Source organism: Rhinopithecus roxellana, chromosome 13 (genome assembly GCF_007565055.1).
Source record: "Rhinopithecus roxellana isolate Shanxi Qingling chromosome 13, ASM756505v1, whole genome shotgun sequence".
Taxonomy (NCBI): domain Eukaryota; kingdom Metazoa; phylum Chordata; class Mammalia; order Primates; family Cercopithecidae; genus Rhinopithecus; species Rhinopithecus roxellana.
Genome location: NC_044561.1, coordinates 6,046,474 through 6,067,429, shown reverse-complemented (window position 1 = coordinate 6,067,429; position 20,956 = coordinate 6,046,474). Strand labels below are relative to the sequence as shown.

Here is a 20,956-nt window from a genome sequence, read left to right as displayed (position 1 = left end):
TCCAAAGGGCTGGGATTACAGGCGTGAGCCACCGCGCCCGGCCTGTTTTCTGTATTTTCTGGTGTGTGGCATCTTGGGGCCTTGCTGACTCTGGAGAGACTGCACCTCCAGGGCGAGCTAATTCCTAGAGATGGTAACCCACCCTCTCGGAGCACACCTTTCACACGTAAACCCGCTCAGAGCCTGTGCCCTAGAGCCCAGAGCCCCCAGCCATCTCTTTTCTTGGGCTCTCACAGGGCTCCTACACTCCCAGTCAATATCCTCACCCTAATCTCCCCTGGCCCTGGGGACATGCCATGCCATGCCATACCATACCACGCCACGCCACGTGGTGTGGAAGGAGAGTCTTCTTCCTGAGAAGACTCAGGACAGCTCCTGCACCCCAAAGCCCACTGGTATGACTCCAACAAGCCAGGCCTAGGCCTGTTCTCCCAGCCTTGCCCATTCCTTCAGAGAAAACCACAGTAAGGGTATTGGGGCCCGACGCAGTGGCTCATACCTATAGTCCCTGCACTTTGGGAAACTGAGACAGGAGAACTGCTTGAACCCAGGAGTTGGAGACCAGCCTGAGCAACATGGCAAGACCCCATCTCTACAAAAAATTTAAAAAGTTAGGTGGGCATGGTGGCACATGCCTGTAGTCCCAGCTACTCAGGAGGCTAAGGCAGGAGGATCACTTGAACCTGGACGGTCAAGGCTGCCATGAGCTGTGATCATATCACTGCACTCCAGCTTGGGCGACAGAGTGAGACTCTGTCTCAAAAAATATACACATAAAATATAAAATAAAGGCATTGGCCCTGCTCCTTCTGCCTCTGCCTGACACTGGTGCTTTCCATGTGGCCTTCCATGGCGTGGTGTGGTGTCGTATGGCATGGCGTGGTGTGGTGTGGTGTGGCACGGTGTGGCATGGTATGGTGTGGCATGGTGTGGTGTGGTGTGGTATGGTATGGTGTGGCATGGCATGGCATGGTGTGTCATGGCATGGCGTGGCATGGTGTGTCATAGCATGGCATGGTGTGGCATGGCATGGTGTGGCATGGTGTGGTGTGGTGTGGCATGGTGTGGCGTGGTATGGTGTGGCATGGCATGGTGTGGCATGGTGTGGTATGGCGTGGCGTGGCATGGTGTGTCATGGCATGGCGTGGCATGGTGTGGCCCTGAGTGGCCTGCTACACCTCCTTTCAGAACTATGAGTTTAACAAACTATCTTTTCAAGTCAGTCTTCTCCTGATCTGCTGGCTTCACCACCTGAATAATAAAACTTACGTTTTAAGACTGGGGCAGAAACCCTTAAAGAAGAACTTGCTTTTCCCAATGGACTTTTCTAAACATGACCTTGAGCTAAGAACTTAGACTCGCAAATGCCCCCAGCATCTGATCAAGAGGCCAGATCTATCGGGCTCCTCATTGGCCTCCCCAAGACCAACTTAGTGCCACAGAAGCTCAATTGTCTCAGGGTAGGGAGCGGAGGAACGCCCCGTACCGAGCTGGGTGTCTTCAGGGTGAACATCTGCCAGGGCGGGGGACATCGGTGAGTTGATGGCATTCTTGCCTTCTTCCTGCAGGTCACTCACTGTTGAGCAAAAGGAAAGAAAAACCAGGTTAGTCTACATGGAGTGCCGCGGTCTCACATGTTGGCTGTGGACGCAGAGAGAAATCAATTCCTGTTTTTTCAGCATTTAACAAACATTCCTAAAAGGCCTGTTGCCCAGAAAGAGTCGGAGGGAAAAATGCTCCGAACCAAGAGTACATTCTGTAGTTCGTCCCCACCCCAAATATTTCCCAGGTCTCGCTGAGCTCTGCCAGTCTGTTTTCACTGCTCTTTGAAACTCATAACTAAGATACCAAAGCTTCCAGATGTTTCCAGATCTGACCAAGGCCGCTGAGGCAGACAAAGCATGGACCACAGCGTTGGGGCATGAGAGGGTGGAACTGCCCTTCCTCCACTGGGGGGCTGCATCCTGAACCATGGACCCCATGGACCTCCGGTCGTGCATACAGGTGAATGTGGAGTTTAAAGTGGGGTCACTGGTGATGGCCGCATTCACAGGAACAGAAATATGATGGAACATCCAGGTCAGGACTGCTGGAACTTGCAACAGAATCTAATAAAGAGAGCCAGAGGCTCCAAGTCAGAAACACCATGGCCTCCCGTCTCAAGGGAGTGCTGAACAGTTACAGGGCCTGGAACACCCAGTGATTAGGGACAACCCCAGAACCAGAAACGACCCCTCATCGCCCTGCACCAGGGAGACCCTCCAGGCCTTTCAGCCGTATCCACCAGGGAGGAACACCCACCCACACAGACACCAGGCACCAAAATCCTTGCTTCTATGATGTCACATTTTTTCCACAGTCACAGCCTCAGCTCCAACTACACGTGGGACTCTAGGTTCCAGCCCCAAGATGCGTCCATGGTGCCGGGTGGAGGTAGGGTCCTGGCCGCTTTCATGGCCCTGGTGGAGGGCTGCTAGGGAGCAGTCCCTGATCACATGCCACAAAAGTACCTAGGCCAGTGTGCCCGGAGCTGTACCTCCTTCTCCATGTAACAGGTTCAGAAATAAAACCGTATTTCCTCTTTTAACACCAGAGTCACATCGAACCTTGAACACCTCCAGCTCTGGACACCCAGCCTCCACAGTGGCAGGCGACGGAGCAGCAAGGGGTGTGGCATGATGGCTCTGGAGCAGCAGGCCAGCAGGGCCCCACCGTGCTGGCCGTGAGACCCCAGGTACGTCCCACTCACCTCTCTGCGCGTCTCTCCATGTGGCATTTATAGGTAATACTGTAAAAATGCCAGGGCCTTTGGAAGGGCTGAATGTAACCATAAATGTCGAGCATCCAGCCCACAGCATGGCACTCAGTGGGCTCTCAGGACACACCTGTGGACCCAGCTTTCAGGAAGACACAACCTCCATCCTCATAAGGATGATGGCAGCGGGGTCCCAGGATGCCAGCTCCTCTCATGTCAGCAAAGGTCCTGACACTCAGCTTCTGAAAAAGCGGACCCTCTTTTACTCCGTGTCCATAGCTGCACTACTCAAAATAGCCCCAAAGTGGAAATAACCCAGGCCGGGTGCGGTGGCTCACGCCTGTAATCCCAGCACTTTGGGAGGCTGAGGCGGGCAGATCACGAGGTCAAGAGATCGAGATCATCCTGGCCAACATGGTGATACCTTGTCTCTACTAAATATACAAAAATTAGCTGGGCATGGTGGCACACACCTGTAGTCCCAGCTACTCAGGAGGCTGCGGTGGGAGAATTGCTTGAACCCGGGAGGCAGAGGTTGCAGCGAGCCAAGATCACACCACTGCACTTCAGCCTGGTGACAGAGTGAGACTCTCTCTCAAAAAAAAAAAAAAGTGGAAATTAACCCATGTTTCCGCACATGGAATTTATAGGTAACACTGCAGAAATGCCAGGGTCTTTAGAAGGGCTAAATGTAACCAAAACATGGACGTCGAGTCCCCAGCCCAGAGCGTGGCACCTGATGGGCTCTCGGGACACGGCCGCGGACCTGGCTTCCAGGACAACACAACCTCCCTCCCTTATAAGGACAGTGGCAGCGGGGCCCCAGGATGCCAATTACCCAGTCCCCCCAAGGAAATATATTTGCATTTTAAACAGGAACCTTATCCTGGAGGACTGCCTGATGCAGGAGTGTCAAAGCCTAGGTACAGGTTGGGGTTAGGAAGTGTTTTGATTAGAGGGAGGTTTCGGGCACGGCTGCAGTCACTGAGTCTTGGCATTTGAGAACACCGGATGAATGAGTAAGCAAAACGTGGTCCATGTATACCACGGAATATTATCCAGCCTTAAAAAGGAAGGACATCCGGGCCAGGCTACAGCATGGGTGAACCTTGAGAATGTTATACTCAGTGAAATAAGCCAGACACAGAAAGTCAAACACCGTACAATTCCACGGATAGGAGGTCCCTCGAGTAGGCAAATGCACAGAGGAGAAAGCAGTCTGGTGGCTGCCAGAGGCAGGGGGAGGTGGCAAATAGAGAGGTAGTGTTGACTGACGGCAGAGTTTCAGTTTGGAAAGATGAAAGAGTTCTGTGGGTGGGTGGTGATGGCTGCAAAATGAGAACGTACTTAATACCAGTGAACTCTGCTCTTGAAAACGGCTAAGATGGTAAAGTTTACGTTATGTCTATTTTACAACAAAATTTTTAAATAGGAAAAAAAAAAAAAAAAGCAGGCCCTCTCCAGGTAACCCACATTCCAGCCACAAGCCAGCCTGGCTGCTGGCACACACTGTCCTCCACCCACAGCCAGCATCCTAAGGGAAGACCCGGGCACCACTCATCATTGAAGTTCCAAAATCCTTAGCATAACTCTGCACCAGCAGTGGACAAATGTTAAATACCTTCACGGGGAAATGATATAGGCACAGAGCTTTGAGATTCCCTCCGCCCCACCTCCCTGAAAATACTTCAGAAGATCCCCCACAGGTCACCCAGATCAGCTGAGAAAATAGGGACCAAATCTCAGCAATTATTTGTACCACGTGACTAGTTACAAAAAGAGTTGTAACCAGCAGAGAGTCTTAAAAGGCAGAAAGGAAACAGGGAAAAGTGATTTTTCACAGGAATCCTTGGGAATATGATAGCCCTGGAGTAGAGGGGGTCCGGGTGGAAGTTCCATGTCCTGGCTGGCTTCATAGGAAGACACGACAGGTGCAGGGAGTTCCCGTCTAGCACAGCTGCCTGCAGTGCTCACGCCGATGGCAGAGGAAGAACAAAAGACCCAGTTTCCCTACGTGTGGAGGATCATACAGGTGGTCTACGCCCATGAGTCCTCTTGGCAAGGTCCGAGAGCTGGCACTGCACCCACGTGCCTGAGCCTGAGGGATGGGGAGGGAGACCTCAGGGCAAGTGGTCAACGCTTTGAGGCAGCCCTGCTCACCTGATTTCAAAAACACAGAGAGGGAGGAGGAGAGGAGCTGCATTTTGAAAGCCTAGAAATTGGGTCACATGAAAACAGAGATTTCCACATCGCCCTTGAACATCAAAGATGACATTAAACAGGGCCAGGGATTTTGTGACCTTAATAAATGAGAAACGCGCTCACGAACACCGCCCAGGGCCTGTTCAGCAGTGCATTCTGAAGGGGCTGGTTATGCACGATGGCCTGAGGGAAGCAAAGGCTTCGGGGGCCAGGAGGAGGGGGCACAGGCTGGCAGACCCCTCGGTTGGCAGGAGGAGCCCAAGCCTGTGGCCACAGAGCCCCAGTCCAAATCTCACATTGCCACTTGCTGGTGTGTGGTCTTGGGGAAGTCCCCTCACCTCACTAAGTCTCAGTTTCCCCATCTGTAACATGGGGTGGTAGGAGTACTGGCCTCACAGGAAATTCCTCACATTTCCTGAGGAATAAGGGGAATCGTGAGCACCCACACATGGCCCACAAACCACTCCCCGCAAGAGGGAGAGGCAGCTGTGGATGTACAGGGTTTCTGTGATTAGGCTCCAAGAGAGGCACAAACTGGGGGAAGAGTGACCACAAGGCAGGCAAGGTCCCCCCATTCCACAGAGAAGCATGGAGGGATCCCTGGAGGAGGCAGCAATTGAACTGGCCTTGAAAGAAGGCCAGGCTAACGAAAGTGCCTTCTGGGCTCTGTGCAGAGTGCAGTGGGGACAAACCAGAGCCAGCATGTCCAAAGCTGAAGCGCATGAAGGTTTGAGGGATGCCCTTCTAGTCCTTGCTACATTTTGCAGCCTGGGTTCCCTGAAGGACACAGCTCCTTTGCAGAGGAACTTTCAGCCTGGATCTGATCGTCATCTTCAGAGGATCGGTCTGATTTTTGGAAGGAGGGGCTCCTCTCACACCCTTGGCTTACCCTGCCCCCAACCCTCGCCGCCTGAACGGTGCCAGTTTAGTGGCTGTCAGTGAATCTCAGGAATGTTTTGGTTTTTAAAGTACCGTCCACTTGCCAGAAAGACAAACCCTTCAAAGATGTGAAGTACCGGCTGACTTCAGTCACAGAGACAGGTCTGCTGGCACAGGCATGCTGGCACAGGCATGCTGGCATGCATTCTCTCAGTGTCTGGAGGGTGTGGAGGGTGTGGGCTTCCAAGGGACTGGGGCTTGATTTCATGAGATGGATGATTAAGGAAAAAAGACCGCCTTGTGCTTGTTTTCCTAAGTGTCTGCATTGTTCTAAGATGAATGTCTCTGTCACACGAAATCCAGCAGCCAGCCACGAGGGAGCCGACGCCAACTCCTTCCCACTGCAGCAGAGTTCACCTGCAGCACCGTGCTCTGTGGCCTGCATGGGCGGCCAGGTAGGAAGAGAGAGACAGGAGGGCATTTGATAGGATGAGGGCCCCTTGGCACGCTGTCTCTGGAGACGGGCACTCCTCGCTCAGCCCGGGACGGCAGAGTGGGAAGTGCGGCCTCAGTCACCAGATCTGAGTTTTCAAGAAAAGCTGGAAATATGGGGTTTGGTGTGGAATCTCCCCATTTATAAATGTGAGCCATTAATTCAAATTCTGTGGGCCAGCCAGAGGGCAAACCACCTCGGATTACAGGACACACATGTCCAACCCATATTGCTGACTGTCCACGGGAAAGGGGAGGGCACCACTAATGTTTCCTGAACACCTACTATGTGCAGACTACCTTCCATGCCAGGCATTCACTTTGTCTGTGAGGGAAGCCGGGTGCGGTGGCTCACGCCTGTAATTCCAGCACTCTGGGAGGGCGAGGTGGGTGAATTACCTGAGGTCAGGGGTTTGAGACCAGCCTGGCCAACATGATGAAACCCTGTCTCTACTAAAAATACAAAAGTTAGCCAGGCGTGGCGGCGGGCGCCTGCAATCCCAGCTACTTGGGCAGCTGAGGCACGAGAATCGCTTGAACCTGGGAGGTGGAGGTTGCAGTGAGCCGAGGCTGGGCCACTTCACTCTAGCCTCGCAATAGAGCGAGACTCCGTCTGTCTCAAAAATAATAATAATAATAAATAAACGAGTCTGTGAGGGAGTGGCTGGTCCTGTGCTGTTAGATGTGAAGCCCCAGAGTCAGGACTAAAGCCAGTTCTACCTGATCTTGCACCTCACTGTGCCCTACTAAATCCTACCTATCTTCAACCTCATCTTACTGGCCACCTCCTCCAAGAAGCCCTCCTGGGTGTTCCCCTCTCCCTAGCTCAAGCCACACAGCCATGTAACTGTCTCCTTCCTGAACTTCCCTTCCTGCCAGTGCCAATCCGGTTCCTGCACATAGTAGGCCTTTTAATATATTCAAGGAGCAGCACAACAAAGGGCTTAGAACCCCAGAGCCAGGCTGCTGGTTTTGGATCCCAGCTTGACCACTGACAAGGTGTGTGATCTTGGGCAAGCCACTTGATGGCTCTGTATGCCTCAGTTTCCATCTGTGAAATGGGGCCTAACACACCTCAGAGAGATCACAAAGATTCAGGGAGACACGCACTCGGCACAGTCACTGGCATGCAGCAACCCCTTGCGAGGCGTCAGCTTTGAGTGACTGTAATGGTGGAGAATGTGCGGCTTCCAAAGCCTCCACCCAAAGACTGGGCAAGGTTTTAAAAAAAAAACACCATCGCTCCCGATTTGGAATTATAAGAACATAAAAGGAAAGAAAGAGAACGAAAAACTAAAAGCATGTCATAAAAAGCCTGCCATTTATACCTCAGGCCAAACGCGAAGGTTCCATCTTTGATTTTTTTTTTTAATCTTCTTCTTTGTATGGTTGTATTTATTTATGCCCAGGCTCTTTCCCCCCCAAAAAAGGATTTTCAGGCAGCTTTTTTTCCCCCTGTTGATATTGTTAGGAAAACAACTTTGAAAGCAGGCTGGTTGAAAAGGACAAGGTCACCTTAGCAGAGAGAAGAAATCTGAAAACACCAAGGCTGATCAGCTTCGTGCTCCACCAGGGGAGCCAGGGCAGGACACGGGGGGACGGCGAGACACCCCTGCAACCACGGGCCCAACAGCCTCACCAGGGGCTTGCCTGGAGGGTCTGGCCCAGACACAAAGGCCCAATGGAGGCTGAGTCACAGACCCTGGGGAGCCAGAGCAATGGCATCTCCATTTTCTCACACTTTTCTAAGCATGTCATTTCAACACAGCAGAGATGCTTTGCCACCTATGGGGATTTTCTACACCATCCCTGCAATTCCTGGTTTTCACAGAGCACAAAAGATCAGGGGGAGAAATTTCAGAGGGCCCCGTCTGAACCAGGATCAAAGAGAAAAACCCCAAGAAAAACAGCCATTCTCCATCCCTACACATCTAAAAGAACTTGAAAATGGCAGGAAAGCTGCCTCAATTTTAAACACTTAACCAGCCCCTTTCAAGCCCTACCCACTTCTAGTTACAACTGATCCTGCTCAAAGAAGGAGAGTGGTCTGTGGAGCTTGCGGGAGGATAAAGGAGGAGAAAGAAAGGTGCGGCTCCGCGCCAATTCACGCCACCAGCTCCTCTTCCCAGCAGGGGAGGGGGCATTGGGATCCTTCGCTCGTGCTTAAGAGGAACCCAAAGACACCTCTGTTAAATGAGGTTTTCCAGGCCTCCGCCAGGAGATGACAGCTTTCTATGAATTTTCCAACTTCCATCTGTACTCAGAGGGGTGTGGTTCCTTCGCAGAAGCTGTAATTTATCAGAATAATTAAATTCATCAGGCACGAAGGTCTTCTTAACAGAGCAGTTCTTCTAAAAATAAGTCCAGTTGTACTTCGGTGAAGATCTCACAGCTCAGTGGAGTTAAAATAAGACCTAAGTAAAATCTAAATAAGAATAAAAATATCACCAGCCTCGGCAGCTGGGAGGAGGTGCTGTTGGGCAGTCTTTTCTGACATCCAGAAAGGTGATTGGAAGGAGCCGTGGATCATAATTCAAAGAGCTGAGCTATTGCTGGCATATCACACGTGCAAAGGCCTTGAAATATGAGGCCTGGCCCTCCCCAGGAGGTTATGAACTCCAAGTCCAATCTCCAAGTGTTTTGGGATTACAAATTGGAGGAATAACAAAATGTCTTGCCTAGGGTAAAAGGCAGCAAAGGCTAACGGTGCCAGACAGCAGCTGCTCCTCCTGGCCGGGATATGGAAAAGAGGGAAAGGACTTCCAGTGATCCATGGAGCACAATGTACATGAAAGTGCTTCTTGACCTTTCAAGTGGCAGATGTAGTTTGTTTTTACTGAGAAATGGATGTGGGTCTTGTCATGTCGGATGCCGGCCCAGAGTAATGAGCTCGGTGTATTTACATACATTTAACTCACTGTCATCTCCAAGTCAAGGATGAGTTTCTGAACGGTGCTGACGAGACCAGCGGAGTAAGAAGGCCCCTGACTGTGGCCAAAACCAGAAGGATCGCTCAGCTTGAACGTCTGATTTATGGGACTTGTTCTGCTGGAGCAAAAGTTTCCAGCCCATTTCTCAAGATGAAATAAGTTCAGAAGCTAAAAGAGATGTGTGAACATTTCAATAAGGTAAAAATCCAAAGAGGTTCAACAGGTGGCGCGGATGCCACATCAAGAGCACACAGCTGAAGCCCTGTCCTATTCAGGTGGCAGCAATCCTTGGGCATGACAGCCTGCTGATCTAACAAATACTGGCGGATGGATGCCAAAGGGCTGGGCACAGGGCTGGGCAGGCCCTGCCCTTGCCCTGTGGAGAGTCTGCACATAGCCGAGGGAAGATGTATCCCGGTCACTTCCACCCAGCAGCCAACCTCGCACCTGTCACAGAAGGCTCGTGAAGGATTCAATGCACAATTAATTAAGTGCAATACATAGCATGGTGTTGAGATTTTTTTAAAAAAGCAAAAGCAGGTTGGGTCAGGTGCAGTGACTCACACCTATAATCCCAGCATTTTGGGGGGCTGAGGCGGGTGGATGGCTTGAGCTCCGGAGTTCGAGACCAGCCTGGGCAACAAGGCAAAACCCCATCTCTACACAAAATACAAAAATTAGCCAGGAGTGGTGGCATGAATCTGTAGTCCCAGCTACCCAGGAGGCTGGGAAGAGAGCTTAAAGCCAAGAAGCGGAGGTTGCAGTGAACCAAGATCATGCCACTGCACTCCAGCCTGGATGACAGAGCCAGATCCTGTCTCAAAAAAAAAAAAAAAAAAAAAAAAAAAAAAAAATATTGCAGAACAATACAGCAAAGGCTGGGTGTGGTGGTGCACATCTGTGGTCTCAGCTACTTGGAGCTGGGGTGGGAGGATCACTCAAGCCCAGGGGTTCAAGTCCAGCCTGGGCAACATGGTGAGACACTTTAAAATAGATACAGCATGATATTTATGTAAAAAATACAACTAGAAAACTCAGCACTATGTACTTCTATGTATATGTATCAAAATTCACAGAAAAAGGAATGAAAGGGCATGCTCCAGAATGACAAGAACAGCATTACTGTTACAAGGGCCCAGTGGCTGAAGGTAAGGAGGAGGAGATAGAGGGAGCCTTTGCCACCAGACTGTATTCTTGTGCTCCTTTTGAAATAAAAATAAAGCTACAAGAATGGAAAATAAACAGATGTCCTGGCAGGGTTATGTACAGGGTGCAGTGGGGGCCCTAAAGGAAGTGGCAGCCAATTCTACAGGGAAGGACGCAAACTGGGTTCAATCGAAGAAATGGCTCTGAGACCCAGAAGGAGCCTCGGGTCTTTCCCGGCAGCACTGGCAGCCTCAGGGGACACAGTGAGCTACTGAGGGAGGGAGGAAGCTGGGGAGGGAAAGCCCTGCACGGACTCACCCCTACAGATGACCATGGAATAATAACCAGACTCTGAGACTACGGGTGATAGCAAAGGCCCTGGCATGAGTGTCTGTGCCAAGAACACAGAGGAAAGAATCAAGATGCCAGACCTAGGGGTACCCTTGGCAGACTCATGCCCTATTCTTGGGATGGCCAGCGGGGCTCTCTCACCAGGATGGCCACCTTGGCCCCCACAGGCCCTGCCCTAAACTCTTCCCACCCTAGCCCAGCCTCTCCCCTTCTAGAGGTGACTGTTCTGGACACCATTGCTTTTCTTCCCCAGCATCCATTGATCCTTTCAGGCAAACAAGACTCAGCCTCCCTCAGAGAGAGCTGCCCCTCCTGCCACCATGCTCGGGCCTTGTAGTTCAGCTCTGGGGTGGAGCAGGCATCCCAGGACAAAGCCGGCTGGCACACTGGCCTCCCAGGAACACAGTCAGGGATGGTCATGGCCCAGTTAGAGCTAATGAGCTGCACTGATTCTTTACCAGGAACAGAGAATGAGACAGGCACTCTTTCCCACTGGCCTTGACCCAGAAAGGATGCGGGTTGAAGCCGTCCCATCATCTTACCACCATACAGAGCCTGGAGATGAAGGCACCAGACTGAAAGAGCTCAGGGAAGCAGAGAACAGAATCTAGGATCTAGCAACACCTTCTATGTGCTGGATCAAGCCTTACCTGAGAACATCCAACCCCATGGACTATTCTATCAAATTCAACAGTGAATTCTGTTTTGCTTTCAAGCCATTTTGAGTTGGGCTTTCTGTCCTTTGCAAACTGAGAGAGTCCTGTCTGATGCAGAAATCCTTCTAATACACAAAGCTGGCATTGGTCACACTCAGCTGCGGCACACCCCATAGCTCCCACCGGCTCGAGGATAAAACGCAAACCCTTCATACTGGTGCCCAATGACTCTTAATGAGTGGATTTCTCCTCTCATCAATCCAGCTGCAGCTCCCATGCTTCCACCCTCATCGTCTATTCCAGGCTACTTCTGTAGGTCGTATCTCTGCCCCTCTGCCTCGACTGTCCTCATAACCTGAAATGCCCTTCACTTTAGATCAGTTGGCTCCACCCATTTCCCAGCTGTCTGGAAAGCACTCTCTGCACATCCCCTATCCCTGGGTGCAGTTCAGGCCCCGCCCCGGGTTCCCACAGCTCCCCATGCACATGACAAGGACAAACCCTATTCCCTGATCATGTGATTGTGGGTGTGCTCACCTCCCTGCACGCCCCTGACCTTGCAAGGAGTGCACAGGGGCCAGGTCCCATTCATGACCATGGCCTCACATCCTGCATAAAACCCGGCACATGGATAACAGCTCTGTCAATATCTGTGGAATGAATGAATGAATGAACACAAATGCTAAGCTTATGTAGGCCAAATGGAGCTACATAGATAATTGCTGCAAGAGAAAGTCAGGGAACTGAAACGGACGGCTCTCACACAGCATCCCACCTCCAGCCACTTAATTGGGTGGAAAAAGAGGGTTTCCATTAAGGTTTCCATTAGCCTGGCAGTCATGGGTCACCAGGAACCCAATTGCCCTGATGTGGCCACGCAGAGGCTGATGGGCTCAGGAGGAAGGAGTCCGCCGGCAATTAGGCACTTGCTGGTACAAGCGGCCCTGGAGCTGACATCCCCCCAACCTCACCTTCTGGGGTGTGCATTTCGACCAGCCACCTGCTGCAGGAATCCGAAATACAGACCACTGAGATGGAGGGAGCCCATCTGGCTCAGGGAAACTAGGTCTTCTGAATACCGAAAGTTGTTTACGTAGAAATGTAAAAAAAGCTCCGAAGCCCATGTTAAACAGATGATTCCCTTGGCCCAGAAACACAGTCTTCCCTTCCCCTTTGTCCCTGGGGTGATCAGGAAACTGTCAGAACCACAGAAAAATAAACTGTGGGAAGGAGAATAGGAAGAAAGACTTCTAGGTGCATGATAAAATGTCAGCTTTACCATCTAACCCACCTGGGCAAGAAACCGGGGCACGGAGGGGCCGGTGGGCTTCTCGTCTATAAAGAAGGGCACAGGCTTTAGAGACAAGTGACGATCTGATTGGTTTCTCAGACTGAAAGCCACGTGGGTCAGCTTCTTCAATTTCCCCCTCCAGTTGTATCAGGTGGAATCCTCAGAGGCCGCCATAGGGGCTAGACCTATGAGGGCCGGATCCTCAGAGGCCGCCACAGGGGCTAGACCTGTGAGACCTAGGGCGTCTGCACCAGCTTCTGCCGGGTCTCAGGGCTCCTGACCTTTGCCCTTTCCCAGCCCACCCCACAGTGTCTCGAGACTTCACTCCCAGAACACAGCTTCGTCAAGTCACTCCTCTGCTCACAGACCACACCAGTCTTCCCCTGACTCCAAAAATAAAAGTGCAAACCTTCCCCCACACATCACATGTTGTCTGCCCCCCAGCCTGGCTGACCTTTCTAGCACCTTCTTCTGCTCCTTCCAACTTAACCCTGCCTCCTGCCTTCCCCAGAACAGCTAGGGGCCACCATGCCTTTGCTCACACTGTGACCTCCTCCCTAGCAGCACATTCTGCAACCTCTGCAAGAGGAACCAACACTTGGTACTTTCAGGGTCCGCCACAAACATCCCCTCTACCATGCCCCTTCCAGAAGCCACCTGCCCCTTCTCCAAACCCCCCAGCCCAGGGTCAGCACTGGTCCAGATAGAAGATCAAAGGGAACAGAGGCTTTGGAGGTTCCCAGAAGAAAGGCCACGTGACCTTGGCCACGCACTTCAACTCCTGATATCCTTTACAGTCTTTTCAGCACAGGGTCAGTGACCAGCCCCTGTCATAAGGCTGTCGTGACAACGAACTTAATAAGGTGGTGAGTGCTGAGAAGTCGTTAACTGGTAAACATCAGGCCTCTCTTCTCTCTTTGTCCCCATCCTCAGCACCTGTGCTGGATTCCAGTGTGGTGTGATTTAGGGTCATCCACTCACCAAGGGCTGGCCTGAATGGAACCGAGGCCAGTGTGAGTCCCGAGTTATCTGCCAGTGTGGTTATCTGCCAGTGTGTTTATCTGCCAATGTGGAGCCCCGGGCAGCCTCGCTGAACCCCGGCTGGGCCATGTTGGGGGCCACATGCCCCCAGGTCAGCAACTGTCTGAGAATCCAGAGATGAAACACCTACCGAACCACAACCCAGCCAGGATCTGATCTCGATGAACCTGAACTGACAGCTCAGGCATCACCACAAACGGCTGTGTACGGTCCCTGGGCATTTAAAGCTGACAGTAATTAGGCTGAACGATTATGTAACAGAATTCAACTCCACATAAACATCAGATGGCTGCGGGACGGTGTGGGCGGCACAGCCCGACCCCCTGGCGCCGATTCCAAAAAGTGCAAAGGGCTCCCAAAGTCCATGGGCAGCGAGCCAGGGTCAGAACCAGGAAAACCACACCAACGACGGGCCACCCAGGGGGTGGAAGCCGCGGAGCCTGCAGGGGACTCAGAAGCGACCCTCTAGGGACTCGAGTGACACTGGAATGCAGCCGTGTGGCAGAGGGCAGGATGCAGAGCAGGCCTAGCTCAGGCCATTGGGCTGCTCCCTGGGGACCTCGGCGGCAGGCTCGGGGCACCATCCCTTAGACCTGAAGTCACTTCTTCCCAGGTGGCTTCTCAGAATGGCTTAGCACAGCGGCCGCTGGCTCGAGGGCTGTGTGAGGGGGCCAGAACCCCCACCCTCTGTCTTCCTCAGCCCGATGATTTAAGGGGCTCACGGGAAGTAGCCAGGGATGTGTTAATTGCTTGACCATTTTGGAAACAGCTGTGTCCCATAAGCCTCCTCCCTCCTTGAATCTCTGTGTCTCCTCTTTATCCCAAAGAACACCTGACAAAGATGACTTCTCGATCCTGCCACCGTCCCTAAAATACAAAAAGTTGCTTAAGTATAAACACAAAAAAGCTCCAAAGCCCATGTTAAACAGATGATTCCCTTGGCCCAGAAACACGGTCTTTTCTTCGCCTTTGTCCCTGGGGTGATCAGAAAAATGTGAGAACCACAGAAAAATGAATCCTCTGTGGGAAAGAGAATAAGAAGAAAGACTTGTAGGTGCACAGCAAAATGTCAGGTTGACCATCTAACCCACCTGGGCGAGAAACTGGGGCATGGAGGGGCCGGTGAGCTTCTCATCTACAAAGGAGGATACATGCTTTAGAGACAAGTGACGATCTGACTGGTTTCTCAGACTGAAGCCACGTGAGTCAGCTTTTTGTTGTTGTTGTTGTTGTTGTTGTTGTTGTTGATGATGAGACAGTCTTACTCTGTCGCCCAGGCTGGAGTGCAGTGGCTCCATCTTGGCTCACTGCAACCTCCACCCACCTCCCAGATTCAAGTGATTCTCCTGCCTCAGCCTCCTGAGTAGCTGGAATTACAAGCATACACGGTCACACCCGGCTAATTTTTGTATTTTTAGTAGCGACGAGGTTTCACCATGTTGGCCAGGCTGCTCTTGAACTCCTGATTTCAAGTGATCCACCTGCCTTGGCCTCCCCAAGTGCTGGGATTACAGGCACCAGCCACCTCACCCAGCCAACTTAATTCCTCCCTTCAAGTTGCCACCCTTCAGTAGCACTGGAACCCACCACCCAACGCCCCCACCTTGCGGTGAACAAACAGTAGGACACACACCCCCAAAGCCAGCCTCCCCCGCCCCCCAAAAGAGCTATCCTGTTTGCCCACTGTTTTCTCGGCCCCTCACCCTCAGCTCCAGTGCCCAGCAGCCACTGCCTCCTGACCATTCTCATCCTAATCCCTTAGCAAGTCCTCTGCCTCTGATTTTCAGAGGCTGCGTCTGTCACATTCCTGCCAACCCATCACGCTGGCTTTCAGGGGGTACTTCCAAATGATTTCAGTCACTGGTCATGAAATCTGTCACTAGTTAATAATAAGGAGAAAAGAGCCTCAAGGCAGCAGAAGGTGGGGGCGGGGTGTGAAGCCCAAAAGAAACAATTCTCAGAAGAGGATGCCAACCCTTCCCCTGGCGTGTGTCACCGTCACCACCCCTCCGAGCCCAGCCATTTGCCAGCAAGCTGCACAGCGAGCCCCACCAAGCGGGGGGCAATGGAACCCACTGCTCGCTTCCAGCAGCAGACGAGCCCCATGAGACTGCCAGGCTCTTAGAGAAATGCACTTCATAAAGGGAAGCAGAAACAGCCATACAGAAGCTAAGTCTGGGGAAGCACATTCACTGGTTCCCGAGTTGTGAAACTTGTATTAATTAATCTGATTGGTAATGTCCCAATGTATCCAGGGAAGTCCAAAGCATTGTCTGCTGAGAAAATGAGAAGATTAAATCATTAAGTCATTAGAAAAAAAAAAAAAAATAGGCTCTACTGTGCACCTGCCGTAGAAACGGGGAGGTGGGAAAGGCCAGAAGGATGGTGCCCTCTAGCGGCTGTCTCCTCTGCAGAAGCGACACAGACCTGGCCGTGAAAGCTTCCCCCGACAGGAGGACCCGGCCTGCTTCGGAGACAGGCCCCTTCCAAAAGCAGGTGGCTTTGGGGAGTGCTGGAAGCCATCGCCCTCTGGTTCTGGCAGCTCAGTTCCCCCCCGAGAGACTCAGAGAGCCACAGGGGCACTGCCTCGGGCCCCAGTGGACACAGACAGCTCTACCCATCAGGGACAGATGCAATGCCCACAGCAGCAAAGGAGAAAGGTCTCCACAGCCCATAGGGGTCCCCACACCCCTGCTGGAGACTGAGCCTTTGGAGGAACAGCCGCAAACGAGGGACGGAGGGCTGACGGCAGGTGGAGAGTCCCTCCGTGACCCCACAAAGCAGGTCAGGTTCCCCACTCCCCACCCCCATTCCCATTCCTCTCCTTTTGAGGCACTATCAGTCTAAGGCACATCTGTGCATCTGTGCTACAGGATATGCATCTACAGCACTGTGAAAGGACAGATGTGTGGCCTGCTCTGTCTCCCCTGCTCCCAACATGACGCCTGGACTGAGGCAGGTGCTCTGTGAACACTCGGTGAATTCATGAACGAATGAATCAGGGTTTCAGGACTCTACCATTCTCTCTACTGCAGTGTCTCTTATAAAAACTCAAAGGACGTACTTTCTACTCCATCTGTCACCACCTCTATGGAAGGCTGGATCGTGGTCCCTGCAAACATGTCCACATCCAGTCCCAGGAACCTGTGACTTTACGTGGCAAGAGGGGGCTTTTGCAGATGTGATCAGGTAAGAACCTTGGGGTGAGAGATTAGCCTGGATTATGCAGGGGGCCCAATGTGATTGACAGGGTCCTTACAAGAGGAAGCAGGAGGGCCAGAGCTAGAGGAGGCGTGATAAGGGAGGCAGAGATGCTATGCCGATGGCTCTGAAGACAAAGGAAGAGGCCACGCACTAAGGAACACAGGTGCCTCTTCAAGTTGGAAAGGCAAGCAACGGGGTTCTCCCCTGGAGCCTCCGGAAGGAACTGGCCCTGCTGCCACCTTGATGTTAGGACTCCTGACCTCCAGAGCTGTAAAATAATAGATTTGTGTTGGTTTAAGCCACTGGATTTGTGGTATTTGGTCACAGCAGCCCTAAATAAATTAACAGCCTCAAGAGAGCCCCAGCAATTCCACGTCATTTCGAAAGGCCTGGAACATTCTCTGCACCAGTTGTACCGAGCCCTGCTCCACACCAGGTGCTCCATGGCACAAGGGTTACTGAAACTGACATGGCTTTGTTCACACAAGCAGAATGAATATTAAACAAGCACAGAGGATGCATCTAACCAACACTGTGATAAAATCACAACTGGCCCCAAGGCTGCTGCAGGCCACTCTCCTGTGACACCAACGTCTGAGGAGGTTGGTTCCTTATTAGCAAATCTGGAACGATGTTTTTGTTTTGTTTTGTTTTTGTTTTTGTTTTTTGAGAAGGACTCTCGCTCTGTCCCCGAGGCTGGAGTACAGTGGCACAATCTCGGCTCACTTCAACCGCCACATCCTGGTTTCAAGCGATCCTCCCGCCTCAGCCTCCCAAGTAGCTGGGATTACAGGTGCCCACCACCACATCTGGCTAATTTTTGTATCTTTAGTAGAGACAGAGTTTCACCATGTTGACCAGGCTGGTCTCGAACTCATGACCTCAAGTGATCCACCCGCTTCGGCCTCCCAAAGTGCAATGTATTGTTTTCAATGTGCAAAAACAACTGGACGACCTCACAGTCAGCAAGACCTGAAGTCAGTTCTCCACCGGTGACTTCTCAGAATGGCTTAGCACAGCAGCCACTGGCTAAAGGGCTGAGTGTGGAGTCAGATCCCCTCACCCTCTGTCCTCCTCAGCCTGAGGATTTAATGGGTTCACAGGAAGTAGCTAGGGATGTGCTAATTGCTTGACCTTTTTGGACACAGCTATGTCCCACAAACCTCGCTGCTCCTTGAGCCTGTGTCTCCTCTTTGTCCCCAAGAACATGTGACACAGATGGCTTCTTGAGCCTGCTACTGTCCCTCCAAGTACTGGCCTACCAGGTTCTCAGGCAGGAGCCTGGGCATTTTTAAATACAAGCATGGTGCACTAGCTCTTCTGCATGGACGTCATTCAAGTCACTGAAAACAGTAAGTGTCAGCCCAGAGGTCAGCACCATCAGCCTCCCGGGCCAAGCACACCCACTTGTGGTAGACCAAGCAGCAGGAGCACACCAGCAGGCTGGCAAAGAAGAGGACACACGTCGCAGGAATAGTGAGCACTCAGTGAATTCATGAACGACTGAATCAGGGTTTGAGGACTCTACCATTCTCTCTATTGCAGTGTCTCTTGTAAAAACTCACAGGGGCCGGGCACAGTGGCTCACGCCTGTTATGGAGGCCAAGGCAGGGGGATCACCTTAGGTCAGGAGTTTGAGACCAGCCTGGCCAACATGGTAAAACTTCGTCTCTATTAAAAATACAAACAAATTAGCTGGGCTTGGTGGTCTGCGCCTGTAATCCCACTTACTTGGGAGGCTGAGGCAGGAGAATCGCTTGAACCCAGGAGGCAGAGGCTACAGTGAGCTGAGATCTCGCCATTGCACTCCAGCCTGGGTGACAGAGCAAGACTCCGTCTAAAATAGTAATAATAATAAATTAATTAATTAAAAATAAAAACTCAAAGGATCTATGTTCTACTCCATCTGTCACTGCCTCGATAGAAGGCTGGATCGTGGTCCCTGCAAAGATGTCCACATCCAGTCCCAGGAACCTGTGCACTTTCCATGGCAAGAGGGGGCCTTTGTAGATGTGATTAGATAAAGACCTCGGGGTGGGAGAGGAGATTAGCCTGGATTATGCAGGGGGCCCAATGTGATTGACAGGGTCCTTGCAAGAAGAGGCAGAAGAGCCAGAGACTTTTACTAGGTCCAGATACCTCCCTTACCACTTCCCCCATGCCTGCCCCAACATGGTAACCCCAGCCAGGAAAAGGTCAGGATGGTGTTGGAGAAGAGGGGAACACAGTACTTGCTGTGGATTTAACTGTGTCCCCCTAAAACAGACACGCTGGAGTTACGCAGGTCCGGGTCTAACCGCTCGTCTGAGTGTATGGCCTTGGGAAAGTTTACATCTCCAAGTGCCAATTCCAACATCAGTAAAAACAGGGACACAACCTTAAATGAGGACTTCTGTGGAAGAGGGAGAGACAGATACACTGTGTCCAGCTGGTTCAACGCAGTAGCTTACCTGAACTAAGGATGCAAACAGAGCTCACAGGACATGTGACAAGGACCCATGCTGTAAGCCTGGGGCTCCAAATTCAGTGCTCCTTCCACCACATGGCTCTGCAAATGGCCTCCCATCCTCAAGGGACCAGGTGTCTCTATCATGTCACCAAGCCTGACTGCTTCCCTAGCTGTAAAGAGTAACTATCCCCTGCCTGTAATCCCAACACTTTGGGAGGCCAAGGTGGGCAGATCACTTGCGGTCAGGATTTTGAAACCAGCCCGGCCAACATGGTGAAAACCCATCTCTACTAAAAATACAAAAATTAGCCGAGTGTCGTGGTGGGCGCCTATAATACCAGCTACTCGGGAGGCTGAGGCAGGAGAATCGCTAGAACCACCGCACACCAGCCTGGATGACAGAATGAGACTCTGTCTCAAAAGAAAAAAAAAAGTATCCCCCCAATATCACCTCTAAGGTTTAAAGTCACATGTGGGCAACGATGTGTGGTTCCCCAATCCCCTGCAGAGCTTCACACCTCCCCGGGACCCACCTGGCGACTCCCCCTCACATCCTGGCCAGGACCGTGAGCCAACTTCGCCCTTCTCAGTGTTGCCTGGCGGTCTGGAAGAAGACAGGTCTGGGGATCTGGAAGACCTCACCCTGTGCTGTGTATTGCACTGTATCTCCCCTAAAAGGCGTGCTGGAGTCCTAGCCCCCCACACCTGTGACTGTGGCCTTATTTGGAAGTAGGGTCTTTGCAGATGTAATCAAGTTTCCGATGCGGTCATTAGGGTGGGCCCTAATCCAAGGACGGGTGTCCTTACAAGAAGAGGCGAGGACAGAGACACAGAGGGAGAAAGAGACCCACGTGAAGAGGGAGGCAGAGGCTGGAGCGATGTGGCCCATGGCAGTGAACACCAGAGCTACCACAGCCTGGAAGATGCCAAGCGGGATCCTCCCGGAGCCCTGGAGGGAGCACGGCCCAGCTCACGCCTTGATCTTGGACTTCCAGCCTCCAAAACTGTGAGAGACTATGTTTCTGTTGTTTAAGCCACCCAGTTTGTGGTGCTTTGTTACAGTGGCCTCAGGACACCAGCACACCCCATGTCGTCCCAGGGCAGGCCTGGTCGCACCTGCTGCTTGGCCCCAGGCAGGCACAGGACCCACACTCAAGAGTGTCGGACCAAAGGGGGACCCAGGCCACACACCATGTGATATTCTCATCATAATTCGACTTCCAACCAAGCTGGTCTCAGACGGGATGTGCTCAACATTCTGGCGCGCACCTCAGCAAGGCACAGGACCCAGCCCCAGCCCCCAGCCTGTGGGCACTCTCCCTAGGGTGCAGGGGAGTTGGGGCAGGCCACCTCCTCCACGGGACACAGCAGCATGCTTCTGGCCCTCAGCATCTCACCTGAGAAAGGGGCAGGTGCCTTGGCTTATCTATCTCAGGGCAGATAGGATTCCATGAATCTAGAGGAGGTTGCACAGGGACCCAGGACCCAGGCACGCCTATGAACAACTAGTGCTCCCTGCACCATGAAACATACACTGCTGCTGCCATCGCCCTTCAAAAC

General features: G+C 52.1%; 1 protein-coding gene across 1 annotated transcript in view; it reads right to left on the bottom strand.

The window, feature by feature from the left end:
- Positions 1 to 20,956, bottom strand: part of PARVB (parvin beta) — a 142,139-nt gene that overhangs the window by 67,753 nt on the left and 53,430 nt on the right. Inside the window, 1 exon segment of the mRNA XM_030915385.1 lies at positions 1,487 to 1,576. Within this exon segment, the coding sequence (XP_030771245.1) occupies positions 1,487 to 1,576 (90 nt within the window).